Source organism: Bradysia coprophila, unplaced genomic scaffold (genome assembly GCF_014529535.1).
Source record: "Bradysia coprophila strain Holo2 unplaced genomic scaffold, BU_Bcop_v1 contig_151, whole genome shotgun sequence".
Lineage (NCBI taxonomy): Eukaryota > Metazoa > Arthropoda > Insecta > Diptera > Sciaridae > Bradysia > Bradysia coprophila.
Window position 1 is genome coordinate 2,212,626 of NW_023503423.1, and position 19,244 is coordinate 2,231,869.

Below are 19,244 nucleotides of genomic sequence, written 5' to 3' on the forward strand. Positions count from 1 at the left end.
TTGAGTGTTTTTGACTGATATCAGTTCTTTTGAAAGAATTAGTAGATTGAAAAAATTTCAAAAATTTCAAAAATTTAAAAAATTTGAAAAATTTTTGAAAAATTTTTGAAAAATTTAAAAATTTTTGAAAAATTTCAAAAATTTAAAAATTTAAAAAATTTGAAAAATTTAAAAAATTTAAAAAATTTGAAAAATTTAAAAAATTTAAAAAATGTGAAAATTTTTCTAATTTAGGAAAAAAAATTGCGGCGAGCAGAGCTTACCAAATACCAAAAGCGAACAAATTTGTTCTACCATACCCATCCACACACACACACTTAAAGGTGTTCTTATATGGGGCCTATATGGAAACTTCGAGGAGCCCTAGCTCCGAAACGAGGACGGTTCCCCCCAAATTTTTTTTTCTGGAATGTCTTAGAATGACGACTAGAATCTACTCCCAAAATTTCAACAAAATCTTTAAGAAGACTTTAGAAGATAGGAAACACGGACGGACGGACGGACGGACTAACAAAGTAACGTAGGATTTTTTCATTTCGTTTAAAGTACTGAAATTGACCAAAATGTATGGAAATGGGGCTTCTTGGAAGATTTTTTGCGTGGCCAAATTTTAAGCTGCAAGAACGTGTGATAGCTCGTTGAACTCGTACGGACGCCTAGTTTTTTTTAATGGTAATTTGGAGTCATTTGTCTTTGAATTGTAGAACTTCAATATTTGCTGTATATATGGTTCTGCAGTCTACGACAAAAAAAAATTTTTTGAAATTTTTTCTAGTAATAGGACTTGCGTCACGGGCGCTATGCTAACGCGCGCCCATGATTCGTAACATTCGAAGGCGTAATCGCGTAATAGAAAACCAGGAAGTGATATGAAAAGTTGCTTTCGAGTCAGATTTGAAAGAACTAAGGAGTAGGGCTGAAGAAAATTGCTGGAGAATATCGCTTTTAGCTTCTAAACTTAGGAAGTAGCGACACACAAATAACAGATGAATATGAAGATCTCGTTCTCAAATAAATTGTCTTTGGTGAACCAAGTACACTTTCGCTAAAACCTCAAAATGAAACAGTTTACCTAACTAGTCTACCTACTGAACTTCGATGCAAGAAAATTTCACTAGACTGAGTTTCCTCCATTTTTTTAATATAAATTTTGTGCAATGGTTTCACTTAAAACAACTAATCCTGCAACTGACAATTTACCCGAACTCTATACATGCTTGTGAAGCGCCGTGGTAGCAAGTTGCTCACGTGTTAACTTAACCGAAACCATTGAAAGTTGCCTAAGCATTGGCCTATAAATACGGTGTATTTTACCGAAATAAAATCAGAACAAATACAGAGCTTGAACGGGCTACATGCCCTAAATAAGGTGTTTGTTTCTCAAAATAGTCCTACTGCCGCTTTCGAGCTTGGGAGAATATCCCACCAGTATAGTTATAGAATTAGTAGTATGACCAGAGCAGAATTTTTGCAATCGGCTGGTAGCCTTTTGCCTCTGGATTCAACAATGACATCAGTTCACTTACGTCGAAAACAACTCGAATTTTTTTAAGACGTATATAATGATTATGCTTAAATCTCTCCGCTTTATCTGCAATAGACCCTGCTTTCTTAGAGGATTCACTGATGTATGAAGGAGCCAAAGTATCACGTATTGTTACATCCCATAAAAGTGATTTTCCATGACTCCACGGAACTACTGTCATACCATCAGGTCTTTTACCGTCGTCTCTAGAAATACCAGGTGGTTGCAAAATATTGGGAAATCCTGCAGAGGAAAATGCATGACCAAAAATATTATTGACAGAATCGTGTTTAGCAATAATCCCTATCTTTAATTTGCACGATAAACCATGCAAACCGTCCTTCTTAACCACAGCACCACAATTACACTTGTACTCTTCACATAACTGGGATCCTAAACGAAGACCAACAGCAATTCTCGCTGCATTGTTATCTAATAGTAAACCTAGTTGACTCGATGGGACAACCTGCAGCCACTTTGAAGATTCTTTTGTAGATGACGCAAGTAGTCTAGCACGAGTAACAGGTTCACTAGAATCTAACATCTCGCTAAAACTGCTCCTAATCACCAGTAGGTCCCAGTTTCGTTGCACCTTTCTCATTTCATCATTATCTGGAATAAAATCGTTAGGAATGGTATCTACTATGCTTGAAATGTCATCATCAATTATTCGCAAATTAAATTTACTCAAAATTTCATTCGACAAATCAGATGATGAATACACAGATGACAGATAGGCAGGCATTGCCAAGTCTTCAACTTTCCGAATCCCCAATCCACCAAAAACTAAAGGAAGAGAAGCTTGATCCCAAGCAAAATCTGACAACCTAACATTCGTAATCGCCTCAAGCGTAGAACGGAAAATCTCGTCAACACTTTTCAAACGATCGCGCAGCGAAAAAGTCCTGCAAGTACGCAACAAATAACTAAACCTACAGCTCCCTAAAGACTTCCTAAAAATGCACAAAGCCGGATGAACATCCATTAATTTCAAACGGTCGCACATTATTCTCAACGATTCAACCTTGGAAGAAAAAACCCTCTCTAAACCTGACTCAAAAATCGGAGACCCTAATATCTCAAGAAAAGACTCATCAACTCTCCTGATACCTGGCAACAATGCTGATATATCAGCATACATCCTAGCTTCGTCTTCAGTCGAAGCATTAACAAAAAAAACCTCACATTTCTTTGTATTCAGCGGTAAACCAGACAAAACACAAAAATCTAAAACTCTCCTAATATCGGCAAGTATCACTGATAATTTATCAGCAATCGTTCCGTCATCTAAATACCAACCATTAAGCCTAGAAGAAAGAGAGTGCGTCATTCTCATAATACCAATACAAAAACCAGGGGGACCCATTGGATCACCTTGTTGGTATCCTCTTCTTGACAGCAAAACCTCATCAAGATAATAGAGATTAGAGAAATGACTATAAGCCTGCTGCAACAAAGGAAGCAATTCTGGGCACACATCCCTAACTTCACCTAACATAAACTTCCTAAACAACATATTAAAAGCATTCCCAAAATCAAACTTAACCAACGCCATAGGTTCTTCATGTTCAGCTGTACAGAAACTATGTACTGCATGAACCAGAGCCTCAGCACCCCCTTTTACACCAAACCCAAACTGAAAAGGCTTCAGTTTTTCAACTAAACTATCTCTAACATTAAAACACGCAACTTTACCTGTCAAACGCCTCCAAACGATTCCAACCGCTATAGGTCTCACATCGTCCTCGCCTTTCATAAGCGAAGCTCCAAAAAACACCTTAGTTATATCCCTCTGAACCTTACCATACTTAACAACATCAATCAATGAAGCTGTCGCCCTCAACAAACGGTTCGCAGAATCACCACAAGTAAAAGAAGTTAAATCTTTTAAATGTCGTGGTCGTAAACCACCTATCCCCCCTGAAGAACTCAACGGAAAGCTTCTAATAGCCTTCACGACATCCTCAACAGAAGTCGGAGTTAAAGAACTCCTCAAATCCGCTTCACCTACTTCCTCAAAAACCTCCCCATCACCATCAGGATGCTTATCCCTCAGTTTGGAAACTGTTTCCAATGTCTGAGGCGCAACTGAATCAGCCGAACACAGAACCCTAACCGCGCCCCTGATATCACCCTCACCAACCTTCCTAGTTGCAACCTTTATAGCGACACTATCATCACTAGAAGATTTACCTACAGTGAACGGAACACTTGCATCTCGCAACACGTTAGACAATGCCTCATTCACGTCAGTACAATTTCGAAAAACATTCAAATTAGACCTGATAACATTCATGCCACCTTTTCCTTTCGACTTACTATTCAAAACAACATAAGGAAATGCAAGCAATCTCATCCACGAACCCACATCATTCTTACCCAGCAAACACTCTATCTCTCTACAAAGTTCCTGACATACAGCAATCCTCACAGATTTCTGTATAATCCGAGTCAACGGAACCGAAACTCTACACATATTAAGAAGCAATCCGAAATCATTAAGCATTTCTGATACATCTTCTACTATAGCTGACCCACCACTAAGGCCACCCCCACTTTTAGGTGCTACATCATCTACTCTCCTATGTTTACGCTCATGAATACTCAACCCGTGTGCATTCTTAGCCAAAAAACCACACATACTACAAGTCACCCTCCCAAAACTAGCCTCACCTCCCAAACCGAAAGACTCTGAAGCAGATCGCACAGCCTTTTTTCCCTTACACTTCCTAACTAATCTCTCGCGAACATTACGCTCCCCACCGTCATTATTCCTATCCTTCAAAAGAGAAAATACCTTCTGGCACTTGAAAGCTGAGCAATACCAATCCTCTCCGTCGCTGCACCCACCATCACCAAACGAATGACATTTTTTATGATATCAATTTTCACATCCTTTACAAATAATCCAGTTTTCGACGTTATCATCTTCATCGTTGGCCACCAAACAAAAACAAATAAAGTCAGAACTGCGAGGTGAGCCATCAGACGCTTGACCCATAATTCAACTAAATTTCAATGGCCAGCACCAAAATTTCGTGGAAAATGCAGTTATTGCTTTATTCCTAAAAAAAATTCAAAGCGTAAAATAGCAAAAACTAGAACTATTGCGAAATTTCTTAGCGGAGCAAAAATTTGTTTGTCTTTTCAGTTGCACAGCCTCCTTATCGTATAGAGAGCATCAGGGGAGCCACGTTCCAAAGATTATCTGTTGCAGAAAATTTCTATTGCTATACAAAGAGGCAATGCGGCATGTATTCTTGGAACTTTAGGAAGTAATAGAGCGGATGATTTTTATTTATTGTAATATTTGTTGATTGAAAAGATCGTTTTTTTATTGACTGCGCCGTATGTGAGCAGTCTTTTTTTTCGCTTTGAATAAATAAATTATAGTATACGAAATACGTATACACTCGAATTTTGATGAGAGAAAATCCGGATAGAAGTTAAAAGATCCTAAAAAAATGAACAAGAATTCCAAAATCTTGGAACAGCCAAGGGACTTCATTATGTCTAAATTGTCAGCCTCTGAAATACCGCTATTTCAGCAAACTTTGGTCCAGTATGAAATTCAAACGTCGACAATTTTTATTCCTAATATAATTCTATCTGATAGCCCTACCCTTCCCCATTACAACGAGACCCCACACGATATATTTCGTAAAGAGTTGTCAGCTGCGGAATTTTCTTTGTTCCGAGGTGTCTTTCGGAAACATAATGTGGTGTCATAAGCAAGTCAGTGCTGATTTCTGAACGATAACGTAGTTTTAAGAGTTTAAGGGTACAAGGTCCGTTAAATCACGTACAAATCACGTTAAAAAACAATCTTATAAAAATGAGTGAATGAACTGTTGGAATATGCACTTGATATAATTCTATCTAGTGATAGACAAGCAGTCCAAACGGATCACAAGGTCTAAATAGCCCTGTTAAGAGCCAAATATTGTGAGTCACTTTTCAATAAACAACCGAAAGGAAAAGCCGTGTTTTATTAAAAGTCCAGATAAAGGTCTTATCCGAAATATCCTGCAGCTAGTTCTCCACTTCCAACAGGTTATGGGCCCAGGATGTACTGTTCGTACTAAAGTATTCGCGGTAACGGTAGTAGTATCAGTTACATTGGTTTCGCTGTAACGGCAGTCTCAGTTACATAAATGCACTGGTGTGTGCAAAGTGGTTTTCGCGGTAACGGCAGAATCAGTTACAATAGTGGATTCAAATGATGTTAATGGTCAAGCTGAAAGTCGGTAGGCAATCATTTGAATGGTCAAGTCGATAGTCGATAGACAATAGTTTCCACGGTCAAGCCAAAAATCGGTATACACTGTTCAATGGTAAAGTTAAGGTGGAAGACTGGTACAATTGCGGTGAAGAACGTGCCGATCCAGTCAGAGGGCATTGTGGTCGGTAGTTCAATAAATGCATTTGGTACAATGGTCCGAGAATGGTTTACTCGATGAACATGGCGGGAAAATCAATCGACGCGACGGTATGGTCGATGATTCATTCAACGGTTAAAATCGATTACTTACATTGGTCTGCTACATTCAATCAAAATTCAATCGTCAAAATGCAAACTTACAGAATTATATCAATTGAGTGGGAGTGTTGGAATATGCACTTGATATAATTCTATCTAGTGATAGATAAGCAGTCCAAATGGATCACAAGGTCAAAGTGGCCTTAGTTAAGAGCCAAATGTTGTGAGTTACTTTTCAATAAACAGCCGAAAGGCAAAGTCCTGTTTTAATAGAAGTCCGGATAAAAGTCTTATCCGAAATATCCTGCAGCCAGTCCTCCATTTCCAACATGAACGAACCATTTTAACGAAACTAGAGTGAGGTTATGTGTGGTACTGTATCTTGAAGATGACCTTCGCATACAAAGTTCTCAACAAAGGCTACGAAAGTTTTACTTTATGTGAACGAATTGAAGAATTTCTCATTTTTTTTGGTTTTCTGTCTTTATTTTTAATGTTTAAATAACATTACATACTTTTTATAATTACATAATGGCCACAAAAAAATAATATTATTAAACGAATATATATATTTTGTTGTTGTTGTTGTTTGAATTTCATTAATTTTACAGAATATTTTTGTTATCTTTAATTTTCTTGAATTTTATAATCATTTTTTTAGCGTTTTCATTGAATGTTTTCCATTGAAAATGTAATGAGATTTCATTTTGTTTGCTCATTTTGTTTTTTTAAATTTTTACCAGAAGCAAATTTTAACAAATAAAAATTCGCAGTTTTTTTTAAGGTTTTTAGTTTTATTGATTTTATATATTTTGGTAAAAATCGGCTGTCTAATTTACAATTTTTATTAATCTACTGTCTAAGCTTGTCATTTTTTTTGTCATTTTAAATAATTTTATTGTTTGGTTGTGTTCATTATTTTTTACTTGCTTTACCTTTTAGATTTAGTTTTTTATCTTAAATTTTTGTTGTTAAATGTGTTACCGCATGAAATATCTCGGGTTGGAAAATATAAGTCATTGTCATGATGTTCCATTTGTTTAATATTTTATTAGCAACAAACGTAAGAAAAAAGAAAACAAAAAATATTTGCAATTATATGTGGTGGTGGGGAGGAGTATAGGTGGTGAAAAAGGTGTCGTAAAAGTAAAATTAATTTGTAAACAAATTGATGATCATCTAGCTTCGTGTAGGCAAATACAATAAGAATAAATTTTTTTCATTTTTACCAAAAATATATCTCATTTTTGTTGTTTTTTTATTATTATTTTATTTTTCTTATATTTTCTTTTACTTTATTTTCATTTATTCTTTTTCTTTCGATTTCTTTTACTTTTATATTGGGTCTTTGCTTGATGCCTTGGGTTTTCTTTTTGTCGTATAATATATAGCAAACGTCTAAAATAGGGTTCTGTTTTCTCACTAAATGAGTGGATTAATTAAGTCGAAGTTATAACTTTGTTTCATTTATTGTTATTACAAACATCCAATCGCTAAAATATACTTTTTCGAGTTTTGACTTTTTTGAGTAAATATATTGTGTATATTGGCTGCTAAATATCTGATTTTTATCTAAACGAAAATTTGTTGCATTGATCGCAGATCCGGGCTGACTATATAAGAGGGCGCATCGGTCGTATTGTCTGAGTTTCTTTGAAATAACTTTTTTTTTTGGTATGGGGGCACCAGAGTAATTTTGCTTTGGATGCTAAATAAATCGTGAGACGTGTCAATCCGATCGCCAAGTCCGAATCTGCGATTATTTTTTTCTGTTATAAATATGACTTTCGCGATAATTTTCATTTTCTGTTCGTTTAAAATGGATTTGTTTTTCTTTTTAAATTCGGTATGAAACAAATGCTTTCGTATCTTTCTTATGACTAACAAAAATATATTATAGAGAGAGTGAAACAGCTGATGGAGTATTTATAAGCTGAAGCATTTTTTTTATTGTATTATAAAGAGTGTTCACATAGTTAATAGAGTTTTTTTTTTAAATATATTGTTCTTTCTTTCTATTCGACTTATTACATTTCGAGAAAAAATTTGATTAAAAATTAAAATACGCAACGCAAATAAGCAATCACTGTTTAGTAATACTGGGAATGGAGGACGACACTAAAAAAAAAAATTCCGAAAAAAAAGCTTCTTGAGTATTTGTTTCAATGAGTTCAAAAAATATCTCAAAAAAAAGTTCGGGCGATAAACGACATCGGGAGAATCCTAATTAATGCTGAGCTTCTATTTATACACAGAGAAAAGAATACGAGGCCGGTTACCATCGCTATAGACATTGAGACTATACTTTGTGGCCATATGAACACTTTGGGCAAATGACCGTGGCGCCGGGTCTACGAAAATCACGTTTTTGAGTCACCTAAGTCAAGAACATTTGGCGCCCAAAGTCAATGTTGCCCTCGGTACCAAGAAGTTAAAGACGGCTCTGCTTTGTTACAGTCGACAGTTTTATATGTCATTTGAAACGATCTATTGCCCACTACAAAAACTCATAGGACAATTATTTCTTGTTGTTTATCTACAAGAAATCTGTTACCATCCTTTTGCTAAATATAGTTGCTTGTTCGTTATGGACCGATTTAGAATGAGATTAACATTTAACATTGGGCTCCGATTCATCACGGAGCCCGTGGAAGTAGTCGCGGTGACGCCAGTCCGAAAATAGAAACGGACAAACATACTATAAAGTGAAATTTTGCAACTTTGCAAAGGATATGAGTATGCAAGGCTTATTATTCGAAAAAAAAAATGGAAATTTTTAAGACATTCTTTTTAGAATTTTTAAGCGACCATATGGCCTTAAGGAATTTAAAGAATGAAATTCTTAAAATTTTTGAAAATTTATAAATTTAACAATTTTTGCGGATTTTTAAGAAATTTTTCACAAATCTTTAGCAATTGTCATAAAGTTTGTTAATTTATAAGAATTTATGAGTTAATCCTTGATAGTTCTTAAAATTCCTAAAATTATCAATTTTTTTAAGAATCTAACAATTGTAATTCCCTGCTCCGATGTTAAGGGAGCAAAGAACATTTCCAGATAAAATCCTCAATTTTTTTTTCAGTGTTAAATTATCGCCAAGAATCTTCCCAATCTGTAAACGCCCCTTTGATAAAGTCAACCATGGTGTTGGGATACGATAAAGTGGATATTCTGTAAACAAGTTTCGGGCCAACAACAAAAAAAAAACGTTTTATTGAAAGCACATAAAAAGCTTGCACATCACTTCAAAACTTCTATTTTATATTATCTAGGAATTTCAATTGAAAAACAAATATTTTTTCTTCTTAAAAATATAAACACCGATCATATGTTTGATAATTTTATATGTTTTTTGCGTCCAATTTTTTATCATTTTTATGCTTAAACCTTATCTTACGATTTTCTTTTAATTTTAAATTTCCCATTTCCTCTTTTGTCAACTTGTTTTTGTTTCTATACTTGTTTTTAGCAAATGAATTTTTCTTTCTTGTTTAACTTGTTTAAAAATTTAATTTCTTTTTTGTTTGTTTTTAGAAAACACATCAAATTCTAATAATAATTCTATCAACTATCCATAACTGGTTGTGTTTACTTTTTTAGAGATGAAAAGAACTTGAAGAAGTTTTTTTTTTGCTTACGTTTATCGGTTGACTAAGTTTAATGTTACATTAAAAAACAAAACAAAAAATGGTTTATCGCTAAAAAATGTACACGGCGCTGCACTAAACGTGAGTGACTTGATTTCCACAATTTTCTTTTTATTTGCTCAAATTCATCTTGACTAATTCCTTAATTAATTTTCTTTTATTTCTCGATTTACAATAAATTCTAAAAGTTTTTTTACTTTTCTTTTTTTGTTAAATTTAAAGTGAATTTTTACTTAATTTTTCTTTCATAAATTTAAGTACAAAAAACGATTATGTTGTGCTCGTAAAAAAGTATTCATCTTCAACTTCTTCATTTTTCTTTTAAATATTTTTTTATGAAAAGGACGTATTTCTGGTTAACACACATTTTATAACATTTTTCTTGGTTTTTAATTAGCAAAAATTTCTAAATTGTTGTTTCCGATTCATCCCGAAAACTGAAATAAATTGATTGCAAAAATCAATGTTTCATCAATGCCAATGAATGAGCGGAAGCTACAGTTATTTTCTATCGAAAAATGAATTTTCTCGTCGAAATGTGAATTAGAAGACAGAGTTGCTGATGCGAAGCTGGTTGTACGAAATTGTCCTTACCACATTGTTTTTACTTTCAAATAATAATCGGATAGGCGGCGACTATATTGCACACCAGTGGTAAACTTGCAGCACAAAATGGAGTGTCTGTCCCGAAAAGACCTAAGTGATTACGCAGCACCTCCCCGAGTTTAGCTAGAATCGCAGTTACTCGGTTTTATTCTACGTGTTTTCGGAGCTGACTCGGACTGGCCCTGTGAGAATTCGGGTGATGTGGGAGATGCTTTTCAATTCTTTTTATGAACGATGGACATTTTATAAAATTTCGTTATTCAACGCCAGTCCCGGATCTGTCCCGGAGGAAACAGTCGCCATCTCTCAGTCCGCCTTTAAAGTACACTAAATATCAGAATAGGAGTCTAAAGCTGGTTAAACCAGGTTAAATAATCACTGTCATGGAACTCACTGGCCAATAACGCACAGTAATGACGTGGGTTGCAATGGTATATTTTGCAGATGCAGACTCAGCAGAAAATATGCATTTTCTTAAACGTCGCTAAATGTGCACATGTTGCGGGAGTGTGCGATTGACTTTTTTTAAATTTAATTTTAGTGTCGACGGACATCCAGACGTGCAACCAGACACAGGGAAGTTTTTCCCATTTTAGATATATTTTTTTAAGTGTTTTTGATAAAAAAAAGAACATGGAGCCACACACCCGAGTGTGCAAAGATTTTTTATATTTTTTTGTCGTCACGAAACTAAGTTTTGCGAGAGCCGAGAGCATTGGATATTTTATAGCAGATACGTATTCAATGTGTGCAAGAAATTAACTTTGAATGTTCGAAGTGTTTACAGTTTAAAAAAAAAATGGAACAAAAGCTCTACACTTTGAGTGAAATACTGAAACGTTAATTAAGTGAATAAGTGTGACCGTTTACGTATACAAAAAATAATAACCAAAAATACTGAAGACAACTTAAGTAAACGAACCGAAAATAAATTAATTCTTAATTGTACAAGAGAACTTAAGTTTTTGCCTTGTAATGTTACGACATTCAATTTTTTTTTTTTTTTAATTTCACCTTCTTTTTACTTTACTACCTAATTCAGGAGGAGGGAATTCCAGATATAAATGAAATTTTTTTTGAAAGAAATAAAAAAAATTTTGAATTCAAATTTATCTTTAAAAAAAGTTTTTTTTTGTTGATTTTTCTTTGTAATTTTATTATTTCTTCTCATCATCTACAGATAACCATTGACCAAATTTATAAGTTATGAACATGTACACAAATATGCTACAGGTTTTTTTTTGTTTGTGATTCAATTAGTTTTAGTTTGTCATTTTCTTAAAAACCAGCAATTCTTTCCATTTATTTGCAATTTTTGCACTTTTTGTTTAATGATTTTGCAGATTTTCTTTAAATATAAATCGAAATTCACAGCAAAGATTTCCTAACCTAAAAAATTATTTTGTGATTTAACTGTTCCTTTCTCTAAATTCAATAAAAGCAATAGTAGAATACTATACCAAGGAAGTTATTTGATATATCGTATCCAGATGAGTAAAAGTATCAGAGGGATTCAGCCCGAGGTACTTTTACTCATCGTGATACGAGACATCAAATTATTTCCCGTGTGCAGTATGCTACTTTACTTTACGAGCGAGGTAAAGGCTTTTCCCTAGGGAGGAAATGGCCCTGTTACCTTCATAGTAAAGTCAAAATTTTTAAACGTAAATACAGAGACAATGAAAATTTCTGTTATTAATCGAAAGAAAATTGTAATTCTAACCATAAGAGCGCAGTACAACCTTACAAGTCTAGAGAATAGTATGTCCTTTTAACGCACAATTTATTAATAGTTCTTTCATTATAAATGGTACGACCGCTTTATGTGACGTTTGCGCATTGTTTTTAAATTTTTGTGAAGACAACACACTCACCGTCAACTGATTGAATGGCAATACAAACGATACACAAGACATATAACACTGGGTACAACGGGAGAACGAGAGATGTCATAGATACTATTTCTATCTCTAGCCGCAACATAATGAACCGGATCAATCAGATGTTGTTAATGTGGACAAATCTAATTGAAGGAATCATATTGTTGAAGTTCGAACCTACGAACTGACAGCTCAATAATTCAATGCGAGTCATCGAGTCAACATACTACTATATTGAGTTTTATATGACGTTTTGCGTTACATATGACGTTTCGCAGTTCTTTCATTAAATGGTAGGCCAGCTTAATATGACGTTAGCACAATTTTTTTAAATTTTTGATTGACAATACAAGCGATGTATACATATAAATCTTAGTTCAACATGAGAACGATGTAACTTGTAGCTCATTGATTCAATGAGATGTTGTCACAGAATGAGATTCGAGGCAACGAAGTGGCAATGCGAGTCATCGGTCAACACATTATTGAGTTGTAGTGTTATATGACGTTTTGTGTTAAATTTGACGTTTTGCGCAATTAAATGTGACGTTTTGCAGAATATGATGTTTGCATGTTTGCGGCTTATGACATCAGTGTTGTAAAAATATTTGAATTATTTGCGCCCTTACGTCGTGAATTATCAATTGAAATTTGGTGTAAAATCGTAGAAATGATAAACTTTGACTGCGTTTTCGGTGAAATTTTCAAAATAATTAATTTTCCATTCAACTTATATATTCTCAAACCACACACTCGTCCGATTAATAAATTTATTTTTAAGAAATATATATATTTATACGTGGGTGTTTTATCAACAATACAAAGCTGCATTTAAGATTATTCATAAATTTTTTTCCTTTTTTTTAATTTTTTTTTCCGTTTTCCATCTTTCAAATTGCTGTCCGTCGAATGATCGAATAAATTGTTTGTTTTATTGTTTTCTCTGTAATACTAAGTTTTTTTATTTTCTTTATTATATCCTGGACTATATATAATAACTGTATCTCTGTCGTGTCTCGTCTTAACCCCACATCTCTTCCATTTGATTTAAACCTTACTTACCGCACATTCTCGTAACATTGGTTCTTATTCTTTGACCTCGAAGTATTTGTACGTCGGATTCTCGTAGCCATTAATTTGCATGTTGGCAACGTGTCGTTCTTCAGGTGTAACAGGTCCCGGGGCGCCAATGGTCTGAAAGGTATTTGATTTAAAGGCAAATTCGGAAAATCGGAAAATTTCGAAACAATGTTCAGTCAGGCACCGACAGCAGGAGAAGCCGTTTATCGGAGTCTATTGTCTGTACAAAACATTTTGTTTTCTCTACCAACCTGATCAACTTCAACGAAACCTTGGGCATGTGGATGCCTTGATGCTCGCCATTTAGAAACAGCTACACCAACAAATACTGCCGCCATCAACGCAATTCCAGCGAATGCTAATGTAAAGTAAACATTTCTGCCATCATGACCAGACGATCCGTAGACTTCCCGTCGGACTGAGTAACCCTAAAATTAGGTTTAAAAAGGAAAATTAGACGACAGCCATCGTCAGTACTCCAGTTATTTCCCACTTGGATCAAAATGCTTTCAAACCATTTCTCCAGTGACAAACACTCTTACCATTGATTCGTGTCCCAGATCATGTGCCATGACATGCTGTACTCGAGGTTCGGCTTCTTGATGGGCCACAGCAGCAGCCACTTCTTCCACTGCTCTCTGAACGGCTGCGTCATCTACAGTTGGCAATGCGGTTGGTGATGGGCGTGCAGATGTTTCCGATTCGAATTGTTCCTTGGTCGTTTCGACGTCTCGTTCGGTTTGCTTTTCGGTCTCTTCCTTAACCATGATTTCCACTTTCTTCGCTTCGAGTCGCAGTTTTTCTTCTCGTAATTTCTCCCGCTCTTGGGCTCGCTGTTCCTTTCGTTGCTTTTCGGCGATTCTTTGCCTTTCTTTCTCGCTCACTTTGCGCTCCACCTCAACGCGGTATTTATCCAAAATGGCTGCTTCAGCATCTTCAGTCATTCCGAGCATGGAACCAGGAGTATCGTCTTTCGAGCGCAGCGCTTGAATGTAGTCATCCATCAACTGAGAGAGTTTAGCTGAAAGTTCTGGGTAACGTTTAAGCATTGCCATCGACTGATTGACAGCGCGATCGATGTCCACTAAACGTTCCAATGTTCGTGGTCGTTCAGAAGCGGCTGCTTCTAGTCCACCAGATCCACCGGAACTCAATAAATGTCTGTAATGAGCAAGAGCATGTGCACGATCCTTATGTAGAGCACGTAGAAGTTTTTGCAGACACTTTTCCACCCGATGAGCCTGGACACAATTATCAGTCGTTGCAGTCAATGTTAATGAATCGTTCGATGGTAATCTGACGGGCGATGTACTTACATTTGGTGGTTGTTCAGTTAGAGCTTGGGTGTAGCACGTCATAGCTTCTCGTTTGCGTTGATTGATATGAGCCAAAACTCGTTGCTGATGCATGGCAGCCATTTGATGTTTCTCAGCGTTGCCTTCCTCCTCAAGTGCCTGTACAGAAGTCTAAAATATACATTTCATAAACAATGGGAAATCTGCAAAGTCATGTCATCTCTAAGAGCGTGCAAAATTGCTTTTTTCGTGTCTGTCTACAATATGACATGAGACTACCTACTTGGAAACGAGCAGTCATTCGCTGCTTAAAGGTTTGAGCTGATTTTGGGTCGGCCAAACGCATGTCTTGATACTTCTCCTCCAAGTCAGACCAGTCTTTCATCACTCGGGTAACTTTTTCCCGGTGTGTTTCTTCCAATCGCTGCTGAGCATCCTGTTCAAAAACAATCCATTTGTACAGCTCGGACAACTACACTCAGTTAAATTCTTACTTTTACCTTGTAGCTCTGATGCTCGGCTCGTGGATCAAAGTGAGTGAAATATGGGTCCGGTGAAGCACTGGATGATGAAGCCGGCATTTCAGTCACCTTCTGTGTGGTAATTGGTGCACCTGTAGTAGTTGTCGACTCTTTTGGAACTGATTTAGCTTGCGGTGTACTCAAACTGTCCCAACTATCGTCGTCGTCCTGGTCTCGGTCGTCCAAATCCTCGTCGGATTCATAATCGTCGTCATCATCGCTTTCAGCTGCTTCATCGGCCATCATATCCTCATCTTCGTCGTTATCGTCTTCATCATCTTCATCAACTTCGTCAGCTTCATCGTCAAGAGATGGCAAGATTTCCTGTTCCGATGGTATGACTGGCAGATCGGTCTTCTTTACTTTCATCGAATCTGCAAGATATTTGGGAGAAAATATTTTGTGAGTTGTTGTGACAAGGTAGCGCTTCGGTTTTTCAATTATTCTAAAATCTTCATCTTCTCCGAAAGGTCGTTAAACCTAGCTTCCCAAGGAATTACGATTATAAGGAAATCCCATTCTCTAGAAATTCCGATTCGCTAATAATTCCCATTTCACAGGGGTACGATTCCACAAGGATTACGAAAAAGGCATGAGCCCGAACAGTTCAGCACTGAATGCACGGAGCTGAGAGACTTTTTAATTTACGCAGAAATGTTTACCTCTTAATTTTCCGTGTTATTTGCTTAAATTTAGCCATCAAAAAAGGAAGCAGTAAACGTAATGAACTGGTGGTTGTTTTCCATTAAAAACGTAATTATCTTTTTTTTAGAGCCGTGTGGGCCCACCAAACATTTTTCAATTAAAATCGTTGGCAAGGAAAACGTTTCAATATAACAAAAATAAAATATGAACGGGGTATGGGGATTGTTAAATTTGCACAAACAAATTTGCAAATCATTGAAAATGAATGGTAAGAAACAGTGTATAAAGGCGAACGATTTTTTGCGAGATGTTTACCACTTTAAAAAATTTGGTTAATTTGTCTTAACCTCTGTCCTAACCCTAAGTTAAAAAATAAAATTAAAAAAAAAACTTTTGCAGAGACACCTTTGACCGACAGAATCAACAACAACAGTTTCATTGCTTCTACCATGTACCATGTGTAGTTATAACCCTGTTTACAATAAACTTACTGCAATATATCAGGCCGAGCTTCAAACAGAATAAATTTATTTTCTGTGTCGCAAAACATGCAATCACACTGTGGCAACATATTACACCTTATGTACCCCGCCCCCCTTTTTTTCAAACACGAACAAAACGAAAACAGTCCATTGAGTCCTTGATTGTTAAATACCGAACATATAAAATGTGGGAGTTAGCGGATGTGAGCTGGGTGAAAATGACTGGATGAGCACACAGTTTATATCTATCTAGTTTGTATGTAGCATAATCATCATTCCCGTGTTGTATATCCACCATACTCCGGCTCCAAAACAAGCTCGAAAATTTTCCAACCATATTTCCATTTCTGTGTGTGTCTGCCCGGTATCAGGAATGACACAAATCACAATGAATAAAGTGACAAAAACAGATAAAACCAGAACTCGCCACTCGAATAAATTTTCAAGTGCTTAGTTGTTCCATGGTCATTACGAATTCGTATTTTATATTTGAATTTAAGTGTTCGGGAGGGGAAAGGATGAGTGATTCATTATTATCAGAATAGTTTCAGCGTACATACGGATGGGAGAGAGAGAACGACCGTTCAAAATTGTTATTAAATATTGTCAGAATGAAGAGTCATTAAATGAGGCTTAACAATTTGAAAAGCTTTGCGGGAAAACTATTTGCAGACAAAATTATTTTAACGAGAAGTGGACAAGCAGATTTTCTCTATTCACGTCATTATTTGGATTTTTGGCTAATCCATGCGGACAACATAGATGCTCCATTGGTAATAGAGCATGGCCTCTGTTTATTACTTATAGTCACCATTTAAAGCAGCGCTGTCTCCGAGTCCGATCTGTTAAAGCATAAAATTCACAAGTTGACCGTTTGCGGGGTTTGTGGACCTGTTCAGGCCAAAAAATTGTGCATCGATCTAATCTAATCGATCTAAAATGATTACCGTTTGTTCTATATCACGGCAGAGTAAAAGTAAACCTGGCAGGAGCGGTTCATTATGGAAACGTCAAATGAGGGACCTAATCCTTTGTATGAAAATGAACTCAAATGAACACTGACATAAGTTGAAAAATTTAATTCGCAAAAAACATAGGCCTACTAGATTATTCAGGTCCCTAGTCAAACAAGCGCTCCTGCCTGGGTTACTTTTACTCTGCGGTGTCTGTATCGATTATAAATTGGTGTCAATCGTTCACCCGTGAGCGGCCGTTATGTCACGCTATCTTCTGATATTTCATTCGTAAACGAGGAGAGATATCGATCTACACTTAACAAAATTAACGAATTATCACATTTTCGTTTTCAACAGATTCTACGTAATTTCTAGATCCACAAATTGGACAGTCTTGATATTGAATGGTTTTTTGGTTTTTATCCCAGTAAACTCACATGCGACGAAAATTTCGACTGAGAAAAAAATTCGAAAAATTGCATTCAATATAACGGCTGTCAGAATCTGTGGGACTAGTAATATCAGATCCCACATAAAACAAAAGCGTTATTTTTCATAATTGTACTTCTAAATTATAGAAAAAAGTCAAAAGTTTTTGACATTTGAATCCAAAATGGCGGAAAGGAAAAGCCATGAAACCGATAGAAAGCTCGTAAATTCGAAAAACTTCCTTCAGAAGATAATTTTAGTAGGAGCTACATTTTAGTTATTAATTTACTTAAATCGGTGAGGTCGTTCTGGCGATATGTCAGTAATGTTAAGTCGACACATGTTCTTCCAATTTTCGTCATGTAATAATTCGTCGAATTTATTATTCGTTTAGAATACTTTATTAGTTCGAATAATTTTCATGACTTAAAGTTATCAAATTTCAGTAACTCAAGGCGTAGCAGAATTTAATAATTGCCCAAAAACATGGTCCCAGTTCTAGAACTGAAGGAGTTCTGAATTTTTTGGATCTTCTGGACTTATTGAATTACTGAGGTGGTAGTTAGGTCGGTTCCTAAAATTTTGTGACTGCACTACGCGTGGTTACCATGCTTCCAACTCTACAACTTAAGTGTTCTGGAGGATTAACGAACTTTTATTTGGTTCCGTTCTCTACTTTTGGGATTATTGAGTTGGTCAATTCCCAAAATTCAACCACCATGGCACACCATCTTCATATTTCTAGAACTATAGAATTTTAAAGGATTCTGTGGTGCTTCTGGACTTTCAGGATAATTGAGAGGTTATTAAGCTAGTTCCTAAAATTCCACCACTCCACATGATATACCATGCAGCAGGGCCAACGGAGGCCTTGGTGTAAAAGAATTCCTAACTTACTCTGAACTAATTCTTTTTCATTCTTTTTCGTTCAACCGAAGCGCATCATTGACCATTGCTACGAAGAGAAAGACACTTTTTGGAAACTGTGTGATAAGGACATTGCATCTTGCTGGCTTCGGATCACCTTCTCCTTGTTAGGCTCGTTTATTTTCCCCTTCTCGTTGGTTTGTTTCTCCAACACGCACTTTCTGAAGCTACTTTTCAAACAATTTTTCATTCCGATTTCTAAGATTATTCTGTTTATTGAATGAAAGCTCTTGGGATGATCACAGTTGAGATGGTTGACATGGTCAAGACTAATCTTAAATTTCCCCTTTTTCATTCGCAACGATGGCTGCTGATTCATGTAGCGAAATCTGAAACCTCTTTCAGAATTGGAAAAAAAGAGGGTAATTTGTACGGCTTAGCGTAATCCCCACATGGAATGTATGGAGACATTCAAATCGTAACAATGTTAAATGATATAACTAAATCAGTGTGCAGTGCATACGTTCGTTCGTATAATCTTTAATTACTCTCAAACGTAACCGACCACAAAATATTCCTTTTCGTACCATCAAAACGAAAATTTTCCATTCCACTTTCATAATGTAAGCCCGGAAAAACTGTAACAACTTCATTTGCATAACAATAACAATTATTCGTCTGTTACTGGACCAAGTGCCAAGTGAAATGCAGATTAAACATTTGGATCGTTTTATAAAATGGCAACGACTTTTTGTGGGTGTGGGAGTATGTGTGTAAAAACAACCGGTAATTTCTATTCTCACCACTGACTTACGATGATAAACATGTTA

At 35.9% G+C, this 19,244-nt stretch overlaps 1 protein-coding gene across 4 annotated transcripts in view; it reads right to left on the reverse strand.

Moving 5' to 3' along the window:
• Positions 1-7,308: 7,308 nt before the first annotated feature.
• The window catches only part of LOC119074385 (amyloid-beta-like protein), a 104,969-nt gene continuing 93,033 nt past the window's right edge, over positions 7,309-19,244 (reverse strand). The window contains exons 5-10 of one of the 4 annotated variants that reach the window (XM_037180501.1): positions 15,015-15,409; positions 14,798-14,950; positions 14,536-14,685; positions 13,762-14,460; positions 13,471-13,647; positions 7,309-13,333 (exon numbers count right to left, since the gene is read on the reverse strand). In XM_037180501.1, the coding sequence (XP_037036396.1) occupies positions 13,226-13,333; positions 13,471-13,647; positions 13,762-14,460; positions 14,536-14,685; positions 14,798-14,950; positions 15,015-15,409 (1,682 nt within the window). In that variant the 3' untranslated portion in view covers positions 7,309-13,225. Of the gene's footprint in view, positions 13,334-13,470; positions 13,648-13,761; positions 14,461-14,535; positions 14,686-14,797; positions 14,951-15,008; positions 15,410-19,244 lie in introns of all 4 variants that reach the window. The other 3 variants (XM_037180502.1, XM_037180500.1, XM_037180503.1) reach the window with 3 other exon arrangements.